Here is a 22194-nt window from a genome sequence, read left to right as displayed (position 1 = left end):
CCGCGGAGTAAGTTGGCGCGAAAATCTTTTCAATTCCCGCTAATTTCTCCACCAGATTTTTCGCCGCTGAATAAACTGTCGATTCCCAAACCCTCGATCCGTTCACCATCCTCGAAGCCCCCGACCACACACCACCACATCACCAAGCTAAATCCTCCGGCGTCCCGTCAGCCATGGAGGCGGCGGTAGTGGCGGCCTCGGCTGCTGCCAAGGAGGCTGCAGTGGCCGCCTCGGCTGCGGCGGCGACTGCTGCGAAGGAAGCCGCGGCGGCTGCCATGGAGGCGGCAGCGGCGGCGTCCGCCGCGGCGTTAAACGCGAAGGAGGCAACTGCTGTGGCGGCCACTGCAGGGGAGGCTGCAGCGGCAGCCGCGGCGCAAGCTTCCAAGAAGCGCAAGTTCCATTCTATCAACGACCAAGAAGATGAACCACCGGGGAGTGGAACCGTCGACGACCAAGATCACATCAGCCGCCTCCCCGACGCCGTCCTGGGCAGCATCGTCTCTCTTCTCCCCACCAAGGAAGGCGCCCGCACCCAGGCCATCTCTCGCCGGTGGCGCCCGCTCTGGCGCTCCGCTCCTCTCAACCTCGTGGTGGACTATAAACTCGAGTGCAAGGGCCAGACGACCATCGAGATTATCCGGAAGATCCTCTCCGAGCATCCTGGCCCCGCTCGCCGCTTCTCGTTCTGGCTCTTGGTCAGCGACTGTGCCGACGAGATCGGAGGCTGGCTCGGTTCCCAAGCCCTGGACAACCTGCAGGAGCTGGAGATCACCTACGGTCGCTTGGTCGCTGACAGGAAGACGGTGTACCTGCTGCCATCGTCCACGTTCCGCTTCGCACCCACACTCCGCGTGGCCAAATTCCACGATTGCAATTTCCCCAACTTTATTGTGCCGGAGTTTCCATGCCTCAAGCAGCTGACCCTGGATAGGGTCACCATCTCGGAGGACATTCTCCAGGGCATAATATCTGGCTGCTCTGCATTGGAAAGCCTTGAGCTCAAGGGCAACCGCGGCATTGCTCGCCTCTGCATATGCTCCCAAACTCTTAAGAGTTTAGGCTTTTGCGCTGACCGGAGGAACAGAGGCGTCTTCTTGCAAGAGTTGGTCATCGAGGATGCTCCTCTCCTTGAGAGATTGCTACCACTCGATCCAAAGTATGGCCCCCCGACCATATGGATAATCTCGGCACCTAAACTGAAGATATTGGGTATGCTCTCAGAAGACATAGCAGAACTTCACTTTGGAACCATGGTTTTTCAGGTAGCAGCAGCCTTCACCCCTTGCTCATTCAGCATTCCTCTATGCAGGCTATTATTCTTATTTGTACTTACTTTTGTATCTTTGCAGAAAATGATTGCTGTCAGCTTGACAACCAAAGTCCACACCATGAGGGTTTTGGTTCTTGACTCTGTTGGCCCAAATCTGGATACAGTGATTAACTTCATCAAGTGCTTCCCCCATTTGGAGAGGCTGTATGTCATTGTGAGTATAAAACATAGCTGCTTGCTCTACATGTCAAAATCAGCATTTGATTTGATACCAACTACTGTATTGCTAACATGTTGGCAACTTCTTTTGTATTGTTTGCTCTCTCTATCGCCAGTTCCAACCACTCTCACGCCCATGGATGGTTATGAACAATGCCCGGAAGTATGACCCCCTGGACCCAATTGAATGCCTTGAGCTCCATCTTCAAAAAGTGGTGCTAAAGAATTATGATGGCACCAAGAGTCCATCTATTGACTTCGCCAATTTCTTTGTGTTGAATGCGAAAGTACTAAAGGAAATGAAAATCACATTGCCTTACCAGCGCCAGCACAAATGGTTTGCTGATCAGCATGGGATGCTACGAATCAAAGATAGAGCTTCTCGAGATGCTCAAATTGAACTGGAATATGGTTCTAAGGTTGACTTCACACACAACAAGAATACCCATGATTTGTCAATGGATGATCCCTTTGACATGCCCTCCAGCGGATGCTACAAGTGTAGTTGATCCCCATTTTGAAGATTGCCTTGTCTTCTGTCATCCCTTTGACATGCCCTCCAGCGGATGCTACAAGTGTAGTTGATGCCCATTTTGAAGATGCCTTGTCTTCTGTCCAAAGCCCATTTTTTCGTCGATGCTCTAAGAGAGGATCTACTTCATTCAGCGATGGTGTGTTTTGTGGCCTACTCAGGATTAAACCTGGGCTGAGGAGGTACTGTCTAAGCTCAAGCTTCAAATCTGAACTTGCTGCTTCAATGGGTTTGTCAGTAATTTATTTCTGTTCTGTTGCGCTCGAATACTAATTTTAATCTGTTATGTCAGTTGGTGTCGTAATTTCTTTGCTGTTTGGTCATGTACTGTAAGCTGCTGATGCCAGCTGTTACTACATTAATCAATTTATGTATCATATAACTTGCTTTAGTGAAAAAGAATGCCTTCATGCCTTTTGTCTCAAAAGAAGTTCCTTCGCAATTCATGGCAGAATGCTTGTAACCCTGCTTGTGCTAGTTTCAGTGAATGATGCATCTTTGGTTTATAGAGGTGTCTGATTACTCATAATTGGAATTTGTTGCCTTACATCTATCCTAACATCTACAAATAATAGCATGTGAAGTTTGAATGCTGATTTTTTTTGGTATACTTACATCTGTAATGTGGCATAAAAGAGCTAAAGTTTTCAGCACTTTTGAGCAATATTTTTTCCGACCTCGTACCCACACGAACTGTGCAAGTGGGAAGAAGTGTTTACTTGATTTTATTTACAAGAAAACGCAAAGGACTGTGCGTTTCATTTCATTGAAAAGATAAAATTTGTTACACGCCTCCTAGGAGGTAACCATCGCTAAAAAAACACTCCTAGGGGGGCTAAGCGCAGTTCTTTGAATCAAAGGTTTCATGAAATAGAAATCGATTCTTTTTTAGATATCTGGATAGATGGATGGATCTATCTTTCTATTCAGATATCTTTTGCAATCAGCCCCAAATCCTTGATTTGGCCAGGAAACAAAGCACTGCTTTGGGCCCAGGAAGCGAAGGGAATGTTGTTGGTATGACATCTCTCAGCCTCTTAGCCCCTGCCTTGACCCAAGACGCCACCTCCTCTCTACTGTCCTATCAGCAGCATGTTAGGGTGGTGGATTTATAGTTTTTTTTTAATCATCTGTAAAGAACTGGAGTTGAAACAAGTGGAAGTGTAAAAGCTTAGTGTGGAAGTTTTTTTTTTGTGTACAGGGGATTTGAGTTCTGCAAAGCCTGGCATAATTCATGGATGTAGCATATATATATATTACTCGCAAACTTTCATACCCAGTTTCATCCATGTTATATAAAACAAAACAAAAGTAGCAGTAGCACGCTACATTCTAGTAGTTAATAGTTATACTGATCATGATCCCCTCAAAGTATATATGCCATCTTGCCAGATGTTCAACATAGTGCCTGAGAGTAATTCCATTTTGTGTGGCTTTAATTGATACCATGGATCAATTGGCTGTTGTGCTTTTGACTATTATTACACCAGTGGTTAATTTATGATCAAATTCAGTCATTTGACATCACAACAACTAAGGGTTGCACGAATATTTATTGGTTCCACTTAGAACCAATTAAATGAGGGGAAATAGTACCAAATTTCTGAGAAATTGTGAAAGGAAAAATTGGAGGAAAAAGTGTGGCACGCTTCATTCAGAAAATTTAAAATGCAACTAGGAGGGCAAAAACTGGCAAGATTAGATAACAATGCTTTACATGCTGGCTAAAATACTGTTAATGGTGGCGGATTGGGTACAAATATAATAAAGAGGAACGGACGGAGTAGATATGAAAATTGTGTTCGTCTCAAAATATCAATCTATTTGGGAGTGAGAACATGTGTATTTGTAAAAGTGCAATACATTATTTTCTTTTGCTTGAAACACAGATTATTCAGAAAATAGCATCATACCTACTTTAGTGAAACTTTCTTGGATTCAACAGATAAGTGGATGCTTGGTTAAAATATTTTTGCATACTTGGAGGGTTGCTCCAGGCACATATGCCTGCTTATTTTGTTAGTTGTGCAAGAATACCAGCTCATTTTTTGCTACTTGATTGTTCAAAATTTGCCCTATGAATGGTGCATAGTGTGCTTGTATGTAGCAAAACTCAGTTATCTATTTGTATGCATGATTCTTTCTTCTCAGTATTTGGGGCGATCACCATGTTTAGTTCATTAGAATGTGATGTCATACTGATACTATGATTTGGACTTTTGTCTACTCCTTGCAGCTTTTATTTCTATATACTCAAGGCTTCATTGACATCTAAATATTTTCTCCATGTTATGTTCTAATTTCAGCTTCTTCTAACATCTTTCTTATTATTTATTCAAAAGTTATATATATTCCTGGCTTCCTTCCATCAAATAGGACATATAGTTGTTAAATTTCTTGTGACTCAATATTCGATGACTTTGGTAATTTTTGTTCCATCATATTGAAATATTGTGACTATTCAGAATGGATAGCATATAACCGTTTTGTTCTCTTTTATTGCTGCATTGGAACCAAAATTTGTCTAGTATATATTCTATAATATCATCAAGGACAATATGGCTCTTATGCTTAAATTTCAATGTGTTTGATGAAAATATTTTCAAATATATTTTCAGTAACAAAGATAACCCTCTTTCTTTTCTGGTGGGAGCAAAGGTGAATACTTCCACCCTAGTGGGAATGTTATCACTTATCACTCTTCCTGCTCCAAATAGGCTCCCCCCTGCTATGTTAATATAGCACTAGTAGAAAAACCCCCCTTTAGTACCGGTTCCAGAGGGCTTTTAGTACCGATTTTGGAACCGGTACTAAAGCCTCCCCCTTTGGTACCGGTTCGGTTCTGAACCGGTACCAAAGGTGCTTCCACGTGGGCACGGAGGAGCCCGCAGGGCTGGAGACCTTTGGTACCGGTTCGTAACACGAATCGGTACTAAAGGGTACCGGCGCCATTTTTTATATCAATTTTTTTAATCTATTTTTCACTCCCTCTTTTTATCTATTTTTTCGAATTATTTTCCACTCCCTCTTTTTATCTATTTTTTCAGAATTTCTAATATTTTAGTTATTTGACAAGTTTAGTTACAGTTATCTCTAGTCAAATTACCTACTCCTGGTCAAATTTCCCGCTCGGTCACCCATCATTCCATTACTCCAACACTAGCACGCTTAACTTCCAAGTTCCCTCCCATCTCACTTCCAAGTGCTTCGCGCGCATATTATTGATAGTAGTATCATATCAATCCTATTAACATGTTGGATATCACACTTTTTTTATTATTTGAATTCCACATGACTATTTTAATAAACAAAAGTAAAGATGTAAAAATAGTATTGAATAAATAAATAAACAATAAATTTTAATTATTTTTACTTTTCAAATATATTTTTAATTTTTTTGCAAAATCTAAAACCTGAAAATTTGTAAATCTAAAAATTTACTAACTTTTATGGTTACGTAATAGTAATCTTTATGCAGGAAGAAATTGTTAATTTAAATTTAAAAATAAAAATTATATAAAATCCTGATTTTTTTGGCGAAAACTAAAATGTTCCTGCTTTCATATTTTCTATTTGGAATTTTGAGAATCTAAAAATTTGCTAACCGGGTAAACCCTAGTAGAATCGGATGTAACTTTTTTCCATGATGATTTTGATATATTATACTTTTTCTGATATCGTATGCAACCAGAAAAGCTGTTTAACCATTTTTCAAACTTTTTTTGCAAAAAAAAGTCAAAATTCGATTTTTTTTTAATTTCGCTGAGTAGTAGGTTGCATAACATACAAGAATCTCGAAGGATTTTATTTTTAAAATTTTCTATCATTTTATTTTGTATTTTACAAAGCAAAAAAGGCTATCCAGGGGATGTGTGTGGAGGGTGCGTGGGGAGCAAAGAAAAGCTGGAGACCCTTTAGTACCGGTTCTTTATACGAACCGGTACTAAAGGTGTAGCGCTGGCCCCACCCCCATCTCAAATTTGGCGCGAAATCCTTTAGTACCTTTAGTACCGGTTCGTATCACGAACCGGTACTAAAGATGCCAACGAACCGGTACTAAAGGTTGCCATCGTCCTGGACAACGAAACCGGTACTAATGCAACCTTTAGTACTGGTTCGTAAAGAAACCGGTACGAAAGGTCAAATCCTTTAGCCGTTTTTCTACTAATGTAGTAACCACATGATACAACAAGCATGCTGGGCCGCAGCACAACCAAGACAAAAGGAAAAGACAGAGAAAATAGAAAATAAACTAATACCGACATTACCAGATCGATGAAAACAAGGACGACCCGCAATCGTTGTGCCCTCTGAAGAAGTTCAACGATGTTCCTAGCACATCAAAGTGTCGCATACCAAGGACCACCATCAACAAGGAAGTGACGATGACACCGATGCTGCACGAACTAGTCCTAGGTTTCCTTCGGTGGGGGTACACCCGACACCCTTATTGGTGTCCGACGAGCCGATAGGGATTTCTCCCGATCACCAAAACCACCGCCGGATGACCTGGAATGCTCCACCCAACCTGCCACCAACTAGCACGCGCCACCACCATCTTGAAGTCATCCTTGCCATCTCACTGTGGTCACCGTCGCGAGGCATAGATGACATCATGGTCGAGGCCTCGAGGGTAGCGCGCGCGGGGAAAAACCAAAATAGCTCGTCTTCTCCCCAAAAGGCATATTCTACGCAGAGGAGGCGCATTCCTCGGAGCATGTTCCGTGCACGCATCTCCAAGTTGCACTTGCCGATCTGGACCACTGAATGATACTAGAGCCAAAATGGTGAGCTGAAAAGCAGAAGGAAAAAATCTCTGAAAAATCTTGGCCTATCCTTTTCACTTGTTCAGACAGTTCCCTCCGTCCTGCTTATCTTCTTCACTGCCGTTTCGCTCACTACAAGCTCCCCTCCTCCACGTCCCGTCGAAAAATTTCTCCCCTGCGTGTTACCATGAGAGCCGCCGCGCTACAGGGTCCCGGCCTCGCCCGGGCGCCGCCGGCCGCCGTCCCGCTGCACCCGCGGCCGCGGCGCGCCGGCTTAGGCGGCCACCACCACCGCCGGGGCGCACCGCTGAGGAGCGACCTGCTGCTGCTGCAACCCACTGCCGTTCCCCTACGAGCTCGCTCCCCGCCCGCCTCTTCCGCCTCGTCTAACGTGGTGGGTAGTGCCGGCACCTATTTTGCTCTTACCCTCTGTTCCGAGCTCTGACTCCGGCGTCTGGGTTCTCCTTTTCTTGCTCGCGCAGAACCCCGACACAGGGGAAGGCGCCGACGAGCTGCTCGACGATTTGCTCCAGGAGCACGGCGAAGTCGTGTACAGCGCCGGCGGCGGCGGGTCTCTGGCAAACGAGGCCGACGAAGACGCCGAGTGCCTGTCATGTATGTCCATACCATGCCTCTCCACCCGCCCGCAGTTCTGCTGCGTGCTGCTAGAGCTGTCTCCAGCTGATTGTGGCTCGCCTTATCTTTCTTTCAGTGGCTGTTTCTCTCGCTAAAGTTGCGAGCGAGGTGAAGGCTGCCGATATCCGTGTGCTATTCGTGAAACCGATTGTCTACTGGACGGAGTTCTTCATCATTCTCACCGCCTTCTCGAATGCGCAGATTGAGGCCATCAGGTGCTCCATACGCTTCATCCACTTTTCTTGTCCATGTGATTTCAGTAGAAGATACCAGATGCAATTTTCAATCATGGCCAGTGCCGGGTCTACACTCTGTTCTTGTTTTGTCGATTGACATCACAATAAGTGTACAACACTCTTAAATTTTTTGTCATTCATGATTTGTTTTGTATAATTAGGGAGAGATAATATGAATTGATTCCATAGGGTTTTAGCTGTAGCACCACCACCGATCATGGATCTTGTCTAACTTAGCATATGTGGGATTGTACTCTTACATTGCAGCTCCAAAATGAGGGACATCGGCGAGCAGCAGTTTAGCCGCGTTGCATCTGGTGATACAAAACCGAATTCATGGACCTTGCTGGACTTTGGTCAGTGTTCTGTACTTTTCTGTAATGTGTTTATTGTGATTGGTTCTACTAGTTTCACATCGACAACGTATGCTGCAAAATCTTGCTTGTTATATATAGGTGTAGATAGAAAATGTGTTGATTTGACAACTTAACTTTCTGACTGTGGAAGGGTAAAACAGCCAGTACTAACTTTTGCTTTTAAGTTTAAAACACAACTTTTGTTACGAAAACATGTTCAGAGTTTTTGTCCGAAACTCATGATTTCAAATTGTGTGTACTTGAACCATAGGGTAATGCTCATTTTCTTATCCAGTTGTGAACTCAGCCTAAAAGTTTAAAATCATTTTCTTGAGCGAAAAGAACATTTTTTTGTTAAGATTGCGCTGTGCGTATTCTGCTTGATCTCCAGTTCAATACATCATGTTTGCTGGACTTTGGTCAGTATTATGTACATTTTCAGACGTGAATTCAACTTACGGAAACATGTTCACATTTTGTTCGCCTGAAACATATAATTTTGAATTGTTTAAAGTTTAAATCCGTCGGATGAATAATCATATTTAACTCAGCCTAAAAGCTCGGATTGCTTTGTGCATACTGAGGCTGACGCTGATCTTTATTAGGATTGCTTTGTGCATATTTCTGCTTGATCACAGTATAATTTTTTTTTCGACAAATGATCACAGTATAATGCATCATGCTCTGTAAGATAATTACCTAGGCACAATCTGTTTTGTTCTGTTTCTTTCTTCTAGTAATCTAAAGAAGTTAAAAAGTTAAAACTGAAACATAGAGCTTTCTCTTTTCTGAATAGACTTACCGCGCCATCATTCCTATCGATACAACAACTACTGAGTTGACGATGTTTTGTTGGAAAGAAAACTCACCCAGAGATACTTTCCAGTGTCGAATGCTGTGCTGTGATGATGATGAGCTAATTTTTCCTCAACCTATTTAACTGTTCTTTGGCCTTTGCACTCTTGCAGGTGATGTTGTCGTCCATATATTTCTCCCCCACAGCGGGAATTCTACAACCTGGAAGAGTTCTACGGCAACGCCACTACCATCGAACTCCCTTTCGAGACCCAGTTGCAGTAACCGCCGTTTGCATCTGCTCCGCGAGACACTGGAGTCAATCCAAAAGTGACATATTCCCTTGAAGCCCCGGGCAACATTACACAATTTTTAGTCTTCATGTCTTGCCTTAATGCTCGGATACGGAGAGCTGCCGACAGACACCTACCATGGTCACAACTCAGCCAGTTATATCGGGTCACTGCGCTTCTCAAATGTTGCGAAATCGACGCCATGGTGTAAACATTCTCCTTACATGTTGTCAAACTCTGTGTATCATTTTATGAACTGGTCAGATAATGTTGGTAGCAAGAGAATAGAACCCAGAAGATTGTTAGGTTCCATTCTGCATTATACAGAAATCCCTGTGTATTTTGCTTGGATTAGCACATGTTCTTCAGTTGACATACAGTGCTGGAAATTTTCTAGTTTGTATCTGTGTTGTACCAGCTCGCTGCGTTTTCTCTTCTACGTTTTCTGAAACGAGTGTCTGTAGTGTTCGCTGCGCTTCTGAACTGTACAACGGTTGAAGTCCAAGACAGTTCGGATATCCAGATTGGAGCAATGGCGCAGCCGGAGCACCTCTCGCTCGCGGGCCGGCGGGTGGCATTCACGACGCCCCAGACCACCGACGGCGGCGGCGGATACGGTGGCCGGCTCGGCACGCTCCTGCGGCAGCGAGGCGCGCACCCGTTCGCCGTGCCCACCATCGCCATCCGCGCGCACGAACCCGACCGCCTCCGCCCCTACCTCCTGCCCGGCGCGCTCGACCCCTTCGCGGCGCTCGCCTTCACCTCCCGCTCCGGCATCGCCGCCTTCTCCCGCGCCCTCCCCTCCACATCCGCCCACCTCCCCCTCTCCGACGCCGCCTCCGCGCTCCCCTTCACCGTCGCCGCCCTCGGCAGCGACGCCGACCTCCTGGACGGCGCCTTCCTCGCCCGGCTCTGCCGGGACGCCGGAAGAAGGGTAGCCGTCCTCGTCCCGGACGTCCCCACCCCGGCCGGCCTCGTGGAGGCGCTGGGGCGCGGGTCCGGGCGCCGCGTGCTCTGCCCCGTCCCCGACGTCGACGGCCTCCGCGAGCCGCCCGTCGTCCCCGATTTCCTCGCCGGGCTCGAGGCGGCCGGTTGGGTGGCCGTGCGCGCGCCCGCCTACACCACGTGCTGGGCCGGGCCGGGCTGCGCCGAGGCGCTGGTGGCCCCGGACGCCGCCGCGCCCGACGCCGTCGTGTTCACCAGCTCCGCCGAGGTGGAGGGCCTGCTCAAGGGCCTGGACGCCGCGGGGTGGAGCTGGGCGCGGCTCAGGGCACGGTGGCCTGGCATGGTCGTGGCCGCGCACGGGCCGGTCACCGCCGATGGCGTCAGGAGGCTCGGCATTGAGGTGGACGTTGTGAGCTCCAGGTTTAGCAGCTTCCATGGGGTTCTAGATGCTCTCGCTGCAACATTTTGTTCCCAAAATCAGCTGCAGGTCTAGTGTTGGTTTGCGTTCATTTGATAGGCCGAAAATTTGATTTGCCAATAGGAACAAAATGGTGCGTCTGGCATTTTTAGTTGATTGAATAAAATTTCTTTTTGGCACAGCAGTCAGCATACTCACTTCTGTTCCACACCAACCTGTCACCTAGATGCATTCAGAATGTACTGTGGATCTACATTCAACCAACCCAGCTTTGTATTTGTTACGTTTATCACAGAAATAGGGTGATACACCATTCTTGATCTTCCTTCTCTAGACTGTTCTTTGACGTGCTTATATGGGAAGGTAGATTTGCATTGAATCTCAGCTTCACACAGTTCGAGAGAATGGTGAGCTCAACCAAAGGAAAAGTGTGTGTAACTGGGGCTTCAGGCTTTGTTGCCTCTTGGCTCATCAAGAAACTCCTTGAGTCTGGATATCATGTGATAGGGACTGTCAGAGACCCAGGTATTTCTTTCTAGCATTCCTCTTGATGCCTTTGTATCGTAGATTTCCTTGGTTAACACGTCTGCAAGCAAATGAACTGCATATTTGTGGGTTTCTCTAATAACTTGGCAGGGAATCGAAGAAAGGTGGGACACCTTTGGAAACTACCAGGTGCAAATGAGAGGCTTCAACTTGTGAGAGCTGATCTACTGGAGGAAGGGAGCTTTGACGATGCTATCAGGGCTTGTGAGGGTGTCTTCCACATTGCGTCGCCTGTCCTCGGGAAATCTGATTCCAATTGCAAGGCATGCTGCATTTGCTTCAAACACTTGACTCTTTTATCAGTACCATGCCATGCACCTGAATGTCTTGTTCATATCGCAGGAAGCAACACTTGGTCCTGCAATCAATGGTACCCTCAACGTGCTAAGATCCTGCAAGAAGAGTCCATTTCTCAAAAGGGTTGTTCTCACATCTTCATCATCCGCGGTAAGGATTAGGGATGAAACTCAGCAGCCAGAACTGTTATGGGATGAAACGACATGGAGCTCCGTGCCACTCTGTGAAAAGCTACAGGTGATGTAGAACATTCCAAATTGTAGTCTTGATTACAATGCGGTAATGAACTTTGGTCTGAAATTTTCCTCTTCTATGCACCCCAAAAGCTATGGTATGCCCTGGCAAAGATATTTGCAGAGAAAGCAGCATTGGACTTTGCCAAGGAGAATAACATTGACCTTGTGACAGTTCTTCCGTCATTCGTAATTGGACCAAGTTTATCCCATGAATTGTGCACTACTGCTTCAGATATCCTTGGCTTACTTCAAGGTATTTCTAGTTATTTCTCTTCAAGTAGTGCTCTAAAACTTGCTGCATGGCCTCAGTAATTTAGTTCAACCTTTTGAAAGCTGTCCTTGACTTCAGCTTATTTTTGGTATCATTCGTATCATCAGTTGTTCTATTTTCCAAATAATGTACCCTTTGTAGTTAGTCGCTAACTGTTTTTAAATGCTCTTGCAGGTGACACGGACAGGTTCACTTTGTACGGAAGGATGGGATATGTTCACATCGATGATGTTGCACGGAGCCACATTCTAGTGTACGAAACACCGGAGGCAACTGGCAGATATCTGTGCAGCTCAGTTGTTCTGGATAACAACGAATTGGTTGGCTTACTTGCGAAACAGTTTCCAGTATTCCCCATTCCAAGGAGGTCAGTCAATGCAATGCAATGCATACAATTGATGATCATGATCTGTCTTAATATCTCTCTTGCTGTGAATATACATATATTTCTTTAGTTCGTCTATTTAGGCCAATTTTTTGACTGAAGTGTGCTACCTCGAATTTCCTCTGCAGGCTCAAGAACCCCTATGGAAAGCAGGCATATCAGCTAGACACATCCAAGCTCCAGGGGCTGGGTCTCAAGTTCAAAGGAGTGCATGAGATGTTCAATGACTGCGTCGAGTCGCTGAAAGATCAGGGCCATTTGCTGGAGTGCCCGTTGTGATAGCAGAGACAGCATGAACAAGCCATAGCCAAACACATCTCAACTATGTCTGAATCATGTCAGTTCTCGAGTCATAGATTTTTTTTCTCTTCAAATAATTCCCTTGTACTCTCCTTACTATACCAAACATCAATTGTCAGGGGCAGATTAAATGTTTCCATATGCTTTGCAATTGTTTCAATTAGTAATGAAAAATTTGAAACATTGAATGGAACTCAGTTACCTTTACCATGGGTTTTCTGGTGCCTGACTGCCTGGTGTTGCTGGCAACTGGCTAACTTCCTCCATGTACTATGTTGCTGTTTATTTTATTTTTCTGTTCTGCATTCGTACCACTTGCTTCACCTCTTGTCATCACTGGCCATAACGGGAAGCCAAAATTACTAGACAAATCCAGGATGAGTCTAGATTCCACCTTAGTTTTGAAGTGAACAGAGCATAAGACTGAAATTTTTCTCCATGCTATTTTTCTCATCTCAATTCTGGATCCACAATTGACTGAATTCAGAGGTGAGGTTTCACAATTCAGATCACCAGTAAAACCAGTAACTATAACCAAAACCTTCGCATTTCACACTTCACTTGTATTTACACATTTACACACCACACCATTTGTTAGGTTTATCTAAAACCTGGTAATTACTTACAACATAATAACAAACCCAAAACAGAAAAGGGAAACTGAAAACTGGTGCCTGCCTTGCCTACTCAGCCAGATCCCTATGTACAATGTATCTGAAGTTGGACTTGTACGGCAGCCACTCCACACACTTGTCAATCCTTCTCCTGAGCCGGTGCTGGAGCTGGGCCATCTCCTTCCGCTGGGTCTCGGATGTGCTCTCGCACACCAGCTCCACAAGATGGCGCAGCTCGAGCTCCGCGTCCTTGGCATAGTAGTGGAGCACCTTGGGTAGCATGAGGGCCTGCTTCTTCACCGTGACGTTGGCCTGGATGAACTCGGTCCGGGCTCTCTCCAGCTGGTGGTGGATCTTCTTTGCCACGTAAAGCCGCACCTGCCACAAGGTGAACTCCATGGTAAGATTTTACTGAGGATAAGGTGTGGACAATGGCAGAAAGGTTTTGAGATGAGCTTACAGGTGGGTCTGAAAATGTGCCTGTGGAGAGCGCGAAATGCGCGATTGGCTCGGAATGATGAAGGGCGTAGGGGTGCCTCGTTGTCGATCCTGCCAGAGATCTTTTTGCTGGCGTGAACAGCGCGCGGACCCACTGTGAAGGTAGCTTGTTAGGATGTTTTTCTTTGTTAATGGAGAATTTCATGTTCTCTGTATCGTACAAGCAGGTTATACCAATGATGGACGATGGGATTGGCATCCGAGGATTGAGTTTTGAATCGTCTGCGCATTTACTGATTCACCACCCACGTTGTACGCAGCCTGATAATAGATTTGGGTCAAATGCTCAGGCACGTTCGGTTATAAGTAGAGATCAGCTTAGGCTGTCGGATGTACCTTCAGAATCATGTCAGTGCTCTTCATGCGTTTATCGTGTATCCCGTAGGCCAAAAAAGCCTGTACATCACAAGGCAGTATATGTTAGATTTCTGAAGTTAACACAGCAAAAGGTAATTAATATGCGCTTTGAGTCTAGAGCAATACATGCATGACTAAAGCATTGTGGATGTTGATCCAAAAGCAGAGCTGCTCCTCGTGTGTCATCTTTGTTGGATCAATTTTTTCGAGCCGCTGTATCAAGGACCTGGATACAGTAGAAATAACTTTTCATGTTAGTGATTGAAGCCTGCATCTTTTGTAAGTTCAAATCCAGTACAGAAAACTCACTATTCCTCTTGTTCTTTGTTCCTTACCTGATAGTCTCCAGCATTTTTGAGGCATATTCGAACTTGGTGGTATCTATATGTATCCTTGGAACAATTATCATGCCTATATTTTGTTCACTATTCTCTTTTTGGTATCCATATTGGCTAGGGCTTGTGGTGGCATCGAAGTTATACCGAGGGCTCCAGCTATCGTTACGACGCCTTGGAGAGAAGGTACTTGAAGATGAAACAGAAGGACTACGTGAAGTCACAGAGTCTGCATCTTGAGACGGCGTGCTTGCAAGCTTGCAGTAGACAGAAGCAATGCAGCTCAGGATGTCCTCCGACAGTTTGCAAGATATCTTAGGCACATAGTCAGAAATGGAAGCACTCAAGAAGTTCACTAGGCTAGAATGCTTTGAAACTGATCTTGATACCTCCTGTAAGAAAGATACCAAAGTTGAGACAGATGCTTCCAGTTAGGAACAGCTATGTTGCTAGGATGAGTATACAGAAAGACTGGTGAAAAAGGTAGGGTAGTCCATACGCTTTTAGAATCTGAGACAGTTGGCAAGTTGAAGGCTGCAGAGTGCTTGATATCTCTTAAACGGAGCGCACCCTCATCGATATTTCTACTTGTTTCTTGATCCACCTGCTTGTGGCATTAATCTTAGCATATTGGGCTTCATAATGTTGGCATGGCTGATAGTTACTCATATATATATTTAGCATCCTGAGTTATGTACCTGGCTAACACTGCAGGAATCGGATAACTGCTGATCAAATGCTCTTCTATAGAGGGTCAGCAGATGCAGTTCCTTGCGGATGACCTCCTGCTCGAGGGCTGCGATCTCCCCAGCTAAATCTGCGATGGACTGCAGAACTGCAAGGTCACGGCTAAGAACACAGGTATAATTGATGGTGCAGATGAACATATGCATGAATACCACTATTCTTACTTTTCAGTTCAGTATGCAAAATTCCGTCAAAAAAAGTTCAGTATTCAATACAAATTATTTATGCTGGACTATTATTCTTCTGTGATAAGCGGTGTGCTACATTCTTTTAAAAAACGAGTGTGTACGTACTACCTTGGTTAGACTACTCATGGAAAAAAACTAATCCAGAATAAAAGCATGGCATAAATATAAGAGACACGTATCAGCATGATTTTGCCTGTTTGAAACAATCTGCGAGGATTTGCAGCATACCTTTGAACTAGCCTTATGAGTTCTGTCCGCTGTTTTCCTGGAGTGATGGCCAGACAAATGCTCAGGCAAGTTAAGTGAGTGCCTTCTGTTGAGCATTTGGTCTCGTTTGGCGGTCTGCATTGTGTGACAAAACCAGTCTAGTAATTAGATTGTGTAACCATCACTGACCACTGAAGCAATTCAAGCTTTTAAGCTGAACGGGAAACAGAGTGTAAAATATTGTAGTTTTTGCAAGATAAATCCAGTTTACTCACAGGCTTGCAGTAAGAGAATCGCGGCGACATGTCCACCGCACCCTGCTGTGTCTTCAGCATGCTAAGATTGCACATAAGAAAAATATCTGATCAGATTCCATGCCAGAATGCTCTACTATAAAAACATTGCACGGCGAATTATTCTCCCAAAATTTGGCCGAAACTATTCTTACAATCATGCGTCATAAAACCCATATAGTTGAAGGAGGACTTGCACAGTGTATGTGAGTCAAGCAGCTTTTGTAGAACATGAAGTCTGAAGGCCCATGCACAGCGGCACCGTACACGCGGCGTAAAGGCACTGAATGTGAGATGACAAAGACGGTTGGCGTGTACTGTTACAGTGCCCGATAATAAGTTTGCTCGGGCTAGAACAGTGCAACAGCGTAAATGTTCTGTACGCACGCAGAGAGGGACGATGAACTGGACGCGCGCGCGCCGTGCTTGGCGCGCTACGGGCTGGATACTAGACTAGACCGGAGTTGGTTGTCACTACGCAGTGTTTTATGTTCCGGCTGTCGGAGGCTCATCGGCGCTGCTTCAGCCATCTAGTATGAATTACTGCTGAATACTAGCAACTCTTAACGGAAGTTTGAGAAGAAGAAAATGTACTCTAATTCAGATTCCAGGGTACTCTGAGACCAGTACTGACCTCTGCGAGTAGCGGTGCTGGATGTTGCCGGAGGAGCAGGTGGACCTGGGCGTGCCGGCGCAGGACGCCGTCTCCGAGCGCGCCCCTGACCTCCAGGCCCTCTCCATGGCCGCCCAAGCTCCGGCGCCTTCCATGCGAAGCAGCACCCGCGACCCGCGGGTCAGCTCCTCAAAATGATCCCGGATGCACGTGAGCAGCAGGGATCCCTCGCCTCGAGCGAGCTGCTACGGCGGTGGTAGCTAGCAGGGTGAGCTGCCCATGAGTGGAGCGAGAAAGGCGCCGCTCGTGGCTCCGTGATCTCCGGCCGGTGGTGGCTCGCTGTCGAAAAGGAAGCCGCTTGCTGGGTCACGCGGGAAGAAGTGCCAGCTGAAGCTTTGCTGGGTATTGACGGCACGAAGAAGGCGCGGCGGGGAAGAATGGCGGAGAAGCAGAGAAGGCTACGGATCACGGAGAAGATGAGTAGCCAACTAATCCTGGCGTGCCGACGGTACTAGTAGTGGTAAGCGGAGAAAGCCCACGAGGCTAGGAATGCTGATAGGAAAAGGCTATGAACGACGGAATGTGGTGAAGGAAAAGACTGCCAGAAAAGGCAGCGGGGAGAAGGAGAAAGGAAGCTCGGAGAATCGAACAATGGCATCAATCTGTCTGTCCGTGCCACAGTTGCTAATTCTTTAGCTAAAGCGTGAGGGAAAGGCTAGATTAGAGCGTAGCCGTCTTGGACAGCTCGGTGAGTAGAGAGGAAGCCAGGAAGGGGGAGGAGCACCAAAGCCCCTCCCTGTACTAATAATAAAGGGTTTGATGGAGAAGATACTACTACGAGAATGAGTGGAGCGATTAATTTGGTGGGGTGGCGGGCAGGTGAGAGCTAGCGAGGTGATTTGGTTCATGTTCTTTGGTTTTTCCTGCGCAGATGTAGCTAGATCGGACCAAAGCTAGCCCACTGCCACTGATCAAAAACCCTTTTCACCAACTTTTGCTTATTTTTTCCCCGTGGTTGTTAATCGTTATCTACGGACAGACATGTTCTCCGATCTCCAGTTTTCTTTACGTAGAGGAGCAGAACTAGATTCCTCGACGGATAGAATAAACTTCTTCTTCTTGCCTTTAGGTGGACGAGATGTAAGATTCGTTGATGCTAGTGCACGACGGGGAGGCCGCTGCATGCACCTTTCTGTGCAACGGAAGCGAAACGGCTGGTGTTGCGTTGAGTTGAGTTGAGCGAGCTCTGCCTGATGTACCGACCTTCACTCATTCACGGTCAACCCGATTCACCTGGCGCTGGCGCTGGCGGTGCCTTGTACTGTACCGGTTCATCCATGCATTCCAACCAAGATGGCGCACCACGACACCCCGTGACTCGTATCTTTCGTTCCGCCGTACGTCCTTGTCAGTTGTCACGGTGCCAGTTCCTTGCTCCGTGCCAAGACGGCGGCAGGGATTGTTCGTGGCGACCGGCGGTGCGTCACTGTCTAGATTCCGATGTGACCACAAGCCATGGCGACTATGCGATCTGGTCGCGCCGGCACCCGTGCTCTGCTGCGTTCGCGTCTGCGTGTGGCGGTGCCGATGATGAGACGCGACGGGGACAGGCGGAGATACGACGTCCCGGAGCCTCTCGAGGCCACCGGATCCTCACAGAGTCGGAGCTTAGAGCATCTCCACTCGTTTGGTCTTCCTACACCGAAATCTAGGGTTAATTTCGTCTGGATTGGACGAAAAAATGGCGTGGGAGGACCAGTTCCCAGCCGCGATCTCAGACGAAGACGGCGATTTAATTTTGAAAAACGAAAACTTGACGAAATACGGCTAAAAACGATTGAATTTAGACTAACATTAATGATATTTACTATATAGAGGGCGGAGTTTATACATAGAGGCCGAATTCGAATATATTTCAAATTCGGCCAGGGGAATACAACTTTAAATATTAAAACACGACGCTCTACACGCCGAAATGGCGGTAGAACACCGTGTAGTCCTTGTTGTCGTCGCCGCCATCATCGTCGGAGCCGTCGTCGTCATGCGGCGGCGGCGCCGCCGCCTGGTTGCTGCCTTGGCCGGGGTCTCCCCACCGGCCACTATTGCAAGGCGGGGACGGCGAGGGCTTGTACCACTCGTCGTCGGACTCCTCGAGGTCGATGACGGGGACGGGGACACCGGATGGAGGAGTCGCGGGCCGGCGGTAGCGAGCGGCCTGCTCGAGGAGCCGAGCCTGCCGCTCCGCCTCCTCCTTCTCCTACTGCTCAGGCCTGGTCGAGGGGCATGGCGTTCTCGGCGGGGACGAGGTCCTGGAGGGACCTCGCCATGACAACCTCGAGGATTGCGGTTTCCTCTGCGTCGTGGACCTCCTCCTTCACCGGCTCCTCGAGCAGGCCGCTCGCTTCGTCGGAGGTGGCTGGTTCGCGCTTGAGGCGAACCAGGCGAAGGTGGCCGCGTGGCGTCGACGACTCGCGGATGACGATCCCGCCGCCGCTGCGATCACAGTTGCGGGACGGGGAAAGAGGCTCCCGTTTCACCGGCGCCAAGGTTGGCGCCGACCTGGAGCTCGGCGTCGACTTCGACGCCAATCCGGACGACGAGGAGCTGGCAGCCATGCGCCGTGCCTGCCAGCTGCCCCGGCGGCGGCTGGCCGATGCCCTCGACGGCAGCGGCATTGTCAGAACAGGCGCGTTGCCGCCCTCGATGTGCTCGATGACGGCGTCGAGCGTCCGGCCCGACGCGCTCCACCAACGCTTGCGTCCGGCGGTGTTGTTGCGCGGAGGCGGCGGCGGCGGGCCGTCGTAGGAGGCGAGCTCCGGTCCCACCACCGCAGGAAGTAGGAGTTCCACGCTGTGTAGTTGTCGGGGTGGTAGCCCGCCTGGTGGAGGAGGTGGCCCTCCCACGCGTGGAGCGACCGGCGGGGGAAGGCGTTGTTGGCCGCGCCGTCCTGCTCGTTGAACGCCATGGATCTCGGCGTGGGAGCAGTGGCGGATAGGGTTTGTCTCTGGCTGGGGTTTCGTCGGTGCTACGCGTCGCGGCGAGTTATGTAGGCGGGGCTGGACTCGGCGATTAAATGCCGCGTGGATGCTACGCGTCCGCGGCGAGCTGACCGGCGGCAGCCTTTACTGCGCGCGAAAGACGATGCGTGTGCCGCTGACTGGCCGGGTCCATCTCTGCGGCGAAGCCGAAGCGAAAGCGCGGGAGAGAATTCTCGGTGTTTCGCGCTTTCGCTTCGTCCGGAGTCCCAGAGCGCGCCTCGGGGGACCGGGGATGGCGTGGGCTCGCCGGATGGATGAAGACCCAAATCCGGAGAAAAACGAGAAATCGGGGGCGCAACTGGGCCGAATTTCGCCTCCGGATGAGGAAAACAACGGTCGGAGGCCTCTTCGGGAAGACGAGTGGGGATGCTCTTAGAGCATCTCCACTCGTCCCCCCGAACAGGCCCCCGGCGAGCCATTTTTCCATCCGGACGGTGTAAATCGGCCCAGTCGCGCCCCCGGTTCCTCGTTTTCGTCCGGATTTGGCCCTTCATCCATCCGGCGAGCCCACGCCAACCCCGGTCCCCCGGGGCGCGCTCAGGGACTCGGACGAAAGATTTTGGCGCGAAACGTCGTGTGGACCCGCGTAGTCGGCGACAGGAAAACCAAATCCTGTCGATTTTCCCTCCAATTTGCTTGCATATCCCCATTCCCTCCAATTTGCTTGCATATCCCCATTCTCTCCCGCCGAATTTGTCCATTCTCCTCCTCGTCTTCTAGTTCCAGTTCCCGGCGTCGTCTTCTCGTCCACCACCGCTCTCCTCCTCGTCTTCTCGTCCACCACAATGCCGCCGAAGGCGACGACGAGGAAGCCGCGGGCGAAGAAGGAGCGGCCGCCGGGCATGACGAACGCCGAGTGGGTGGCGGACGAGAAACGACGCGAGGTGGAAACAAGCGGCAGGGCGGAGAGGGTGAAAAAAGCCGCCGCCAAGAGGGCGGCGGCCCAGGACGAACAAGCGAGGAAGATCAGCATGGCCATGAGCGGCGGCGGCGGCGCCATGTTCCCCGGCCAATGGCCGGCGCAAGGTACAACCAGTTCCCCGTCGTCCTTCTTGAAGGAGATATGCCCTAGAGGCAATAATAAAGTGGTTATTATTTATATCTTTATGTTTATGATAAATGTTTATATGTCATGCTATAATTGTATTAACCGAAACATTAGTACATGTGTGATATGTAGACAACAAAGAAGTCCCTAGTATGCCTCTTAACTAGCTTGTTGATTAATGGATGATTAGTTTCATAATCATGAACATTGGATGTTATTAATAACAAGGTTATATCATTGTATGAATGATGTAATGGACACACCCAATTAAGCGTAGCATAAGATCTCGTCATTAAGTTATTTGCTATAAGCTTTCGATACATAGTTACCTAGTCCTTATGACCATGAGATCATGTAAATCACTTATACCGGAAAGGTACTTTGATTACACCAAACGCCACTGCGTAAATGGGTGGTTATAAAGGTGGGATTAAGTATCGAGAAAGTATGAGTTGAGGCATATGGATCAACGAGTGGGATTTGTCCATCCCGATGACGGATAGATATACTCTGGGCCCTCTCGGTGGAATGTCGTCTAATGTCTTGCAAGCATATGAATGAGTTCATAAGAAACCACATACCACGGTACGAGTAAAGAGTACTTGTCAGGAAACGAGGTTGAACAAGGTATAGAGTGATACCGAAGATCAAACCTCGGACAAAGTAAAATATCGCGTGACAAAGGGAATTGGTATTGTATGTGAATGGTTCATTCGATCACTAAAGTCATCGTTGAATATGTGGGAGCCATTATGGATCTCTAGATCCCGCTATTGGTTATTGGTCGGAGTAAGTACTCAACCATGTCCGCATAGTTCACGAACCGTAGGGTGACACACTTAAAGTTGGATGTTGAAATGGTAGAACTTGAATATGGAATGGAGTTCGAATATTTGTTCGGAGTCCCGGATGAGATCCCGGACATCACGAGGAGTTCCGGAATGGTACGGAGAATAAGATTCATATATAGGATGTCATTTTATGTGAATTAAAATGATGCGGAAGGTTCTATGGAAGGTTCTAGAAGGTTTTAGAAAAGTCCGGAAGAAACCACCAAGGAAGGTGGAGTCCCGGTGGGACTCCACCTCCATGGCCGGCCAACCCTAGTGGGGGAGGAGTCCCAAGTGGACTCCCCTTAGGGGGCCGGCCACCCCCATATGGAAGGGGGGAATCCCACCCCAAGTGGGATTCCCACCCTAGGTAGGTTTCCTTTTCATATGGAAGGTTTTGGTTTCGGGTCTTATTCGAAGACTTGGAGACCAACACTTGGGGTTCCACCTATATAATGAGGGGCCAAGGGAGGGGCCGGCCACCCCAAGACCACAAGCTGGCCGCCCCATTGAAGTGACCGGCCACCCCCTCCCAAACCCTAGCCGCCCCCTCTCCTCCATATCTCCCACGTAGCTTTAGCGAAGCTCCGCCGGAGTTCTCCACCGCCACCGACACCACGCCGTCGTGCTGTCGGATTCAAGAGGAGCTACTACTTCCGCTGCCCGCTGGAACGGGAGGTGGACGTCGTCTTCATCAACAACCGAACGTGTGACCGAGTACGGAGGTGCTGCCCGTTCGTGGCGCCGTAAGCGATCGTGATCAAGATCTTCTATGCGCTTTTGCAAGCGGCAAGTGAACGTCTACCGCAGCAACAAGAGCCTCATCTTGTAGGCTTTGGAATCTCTTCAAGGGTGAGACTCGATACCCCCTCGTTGCTACCGTCTTCTAGATTGCATCTTGGCTTGGATTGCGTGTTCGCGGTAG

The 22194-nt window shown here is 48.1% G+C and overlaps 4 protein-coding genes and 1 pseudogene across 4 annotated transcripts; 4 read left to right on the top strand and 1 right to left on the bottom strand.

Moving 5' to 3' along the window:
• Positions 1-275: 275 nt before the first annotated feature.
• On the top strand, positions 276-1998 carry LOC124657217 (F-box/FBD/LRR-repeat protein At2g04230-like). Its single transcript, XM_047195804.1, has 3 exons — positions 276-1262; positions 1350-1484; positions 1606-1998. The coding sequence occupies exons 1-3, from the start codon at positions 276-278 to the stop codon at positions 1996-1998; spliced, it is 1515 nt and encodes a 504-aa protein (XP_047051760.1).
• A 4862-nt stretch (positions 1999-6860) lies between these two features.
• Positions 6861-9293, top strand: LOC124654884 (annotated as a pseudogene).
• A 342-nt stretch (positions 9294-9635) lies between these two features.
• LOC124657216 lies at positions 9636-10604 on the top strand. The gene has a single exon (XM_047195803.1). It carries the CDS (start codon positions 9636-9638, stop codon positions 10539-10541), a length of 906 nt encoding a protein of 301 aa, XP_047051759.1. The 3' UTR covers positions 10542-10604.
• Positions 10605-10764: 160 nt separating this feature from the next.
• On the top strand, positions 10765-12632 carry LOC124655193 (tetraketide alpha-pyrone reductase 1-like). The gene is made up of 6 exons (XM_047194131.1): positions 10765-10991; positions 11103-11275; positions 11355-11546; positions 11636-11798; positions 11991-12183; positions 12330-12632. Exons 1-6 carry the CDS (start codon positions 10871-10873, stop codon positions 12478-12480), a joined length of 993 nt encoding a protein of 330 aa, XP_047050087.1. The 5' UTR covers positions 10765-10870; the 3' UTR covers positions 12481-12632.
• Positions 12633-13060: 428 nt separating this feature from the next.
• Positions 13061-16481, bottom strand: LOC124657861. Its single transcript, XM_047196341.1, has 11 exons — positions 16375-16481; positions 15723-15783; positions 15469-15582; positions 15004-15132; positions 14805-14912; positions 14306-14697; positions 14097-14196; positions 13950-14009; positions 13788-13874; positions 13576-13707; positions 13061-13493 (listed from the first exon to the last, which is right to left on the bottom strand). The coding sequence occupies exons 1-11, from the start codon at positions 16479-16481 to the stop codon at positions 13185-13187; spliced, it is 1599 nt and encodes a 532-aa protein (XP_047052297.1). The 3' UTR covers positions 13061-13184.
• Positions 16482-22194: the final 5713 nt, after the last annotated feature.

Source organism: Lolium rigidum, chromosome 5, assembly GCF_022539505.1.
Source record: "Lolium rigidum isolate FL_2022 chromosome 5, APGP_CSIRO_Lrig_0.1, whole genome shotgun sequence".
In the NCBI taxonomy this organism is placed as follows: Eukaryota; Viridiplantae; Streptophyta; class Magnoliopsida; order Poales; family Poaceae; genus Lolium; species Lolium rigidum.
Note: the sequence above shows the minus strand (reverse complement) of the source record. Positions and strands in the feature narration are given on the sequence as shown.

What these genes read in the sequence shown, in the direction of transcription:
- LOC124655193 (XM_047194131.1), top strand. Translation starts at nt 10,871, where the DNA reads ATGGTGAGCTCAACCAAAGGAAAAGTGTGTGTAACTGGGGCTTCAGGC. An exon ending in AATCTGATTCCAATTGCAAG is followed by an intron (nt 11,276 to 11,354) that starts GCATGCTGCATT and finishes TTCATATCGCAG; the next exon opens with GAAGCAACACTTGGTCCTGC. An exon ending in CACTCTGTGAAAAGCTACAG is followed by an intron (nt 11,547 to 11,635) that starts GTGATGTAGAAC and finishes GCACCCCAAAAG; the next exon opens with CTATGGTATGCCCTGGCAAA.
- LOC124657217 (XM_047195804.1), top strand. Translation starts at nt 276, where the DNA reads ATGGAGGCGGCAGCGGCGGCGTCCGCCGCGGCGTTAAACGCGAAGGAG. An exon ending in TTGGAACCATGGTTTTTCAG is followed by an intron (nt 1,263 to 1,349) that starts GTAGCAGCAGCC and finishes GTATCTTTGCAG; the next exon opens with AAAATGATTGCTGTCAGCTT. An exon ending in TGGAGAGGCTGTATGTCATT is followed by an intron (nt 1,485 to 1,605) that starts GTGAGTATAAAA and finishes CTCTATCGCCAG; the next exon opens with TTCCAACCACTCTCACGCCC.
- LOC124657216 (XM_047195803.1), top strand. Translation starts at nt 9,636, where the DNA reads ATGGCGCAGCCGGAGCACCTCTCGCTCGCGGGCCGGCGGGTGGCATTC.
- LOC124657861 (XM_047196341.1), bottom strand. Translation starts at nt 16,481, where the DNA reads ATGGAGAGGGCCTGGAGGTCAGGGGCGCGCTCGGAGACGGCGTCCTGC. An exon ending in CTCATAAGGCTAGTTCAAAG is followed by an intron (nt 15,133 to 15,468) that starts GTATGCTGCAAA and finishes GCAGTTCTGCAG; the next exon opens with TCCATCGCAGATTTAGCTGG. An exon ending in CTGTCTCAGATTCTAAAAGC is followed by an intron (nt 14,698 to 14,804) that starts GTATGGACTACC and finishes TCTTTCTTACAG; the next exon opens with GAGGTATCAAGATCAGTTTC.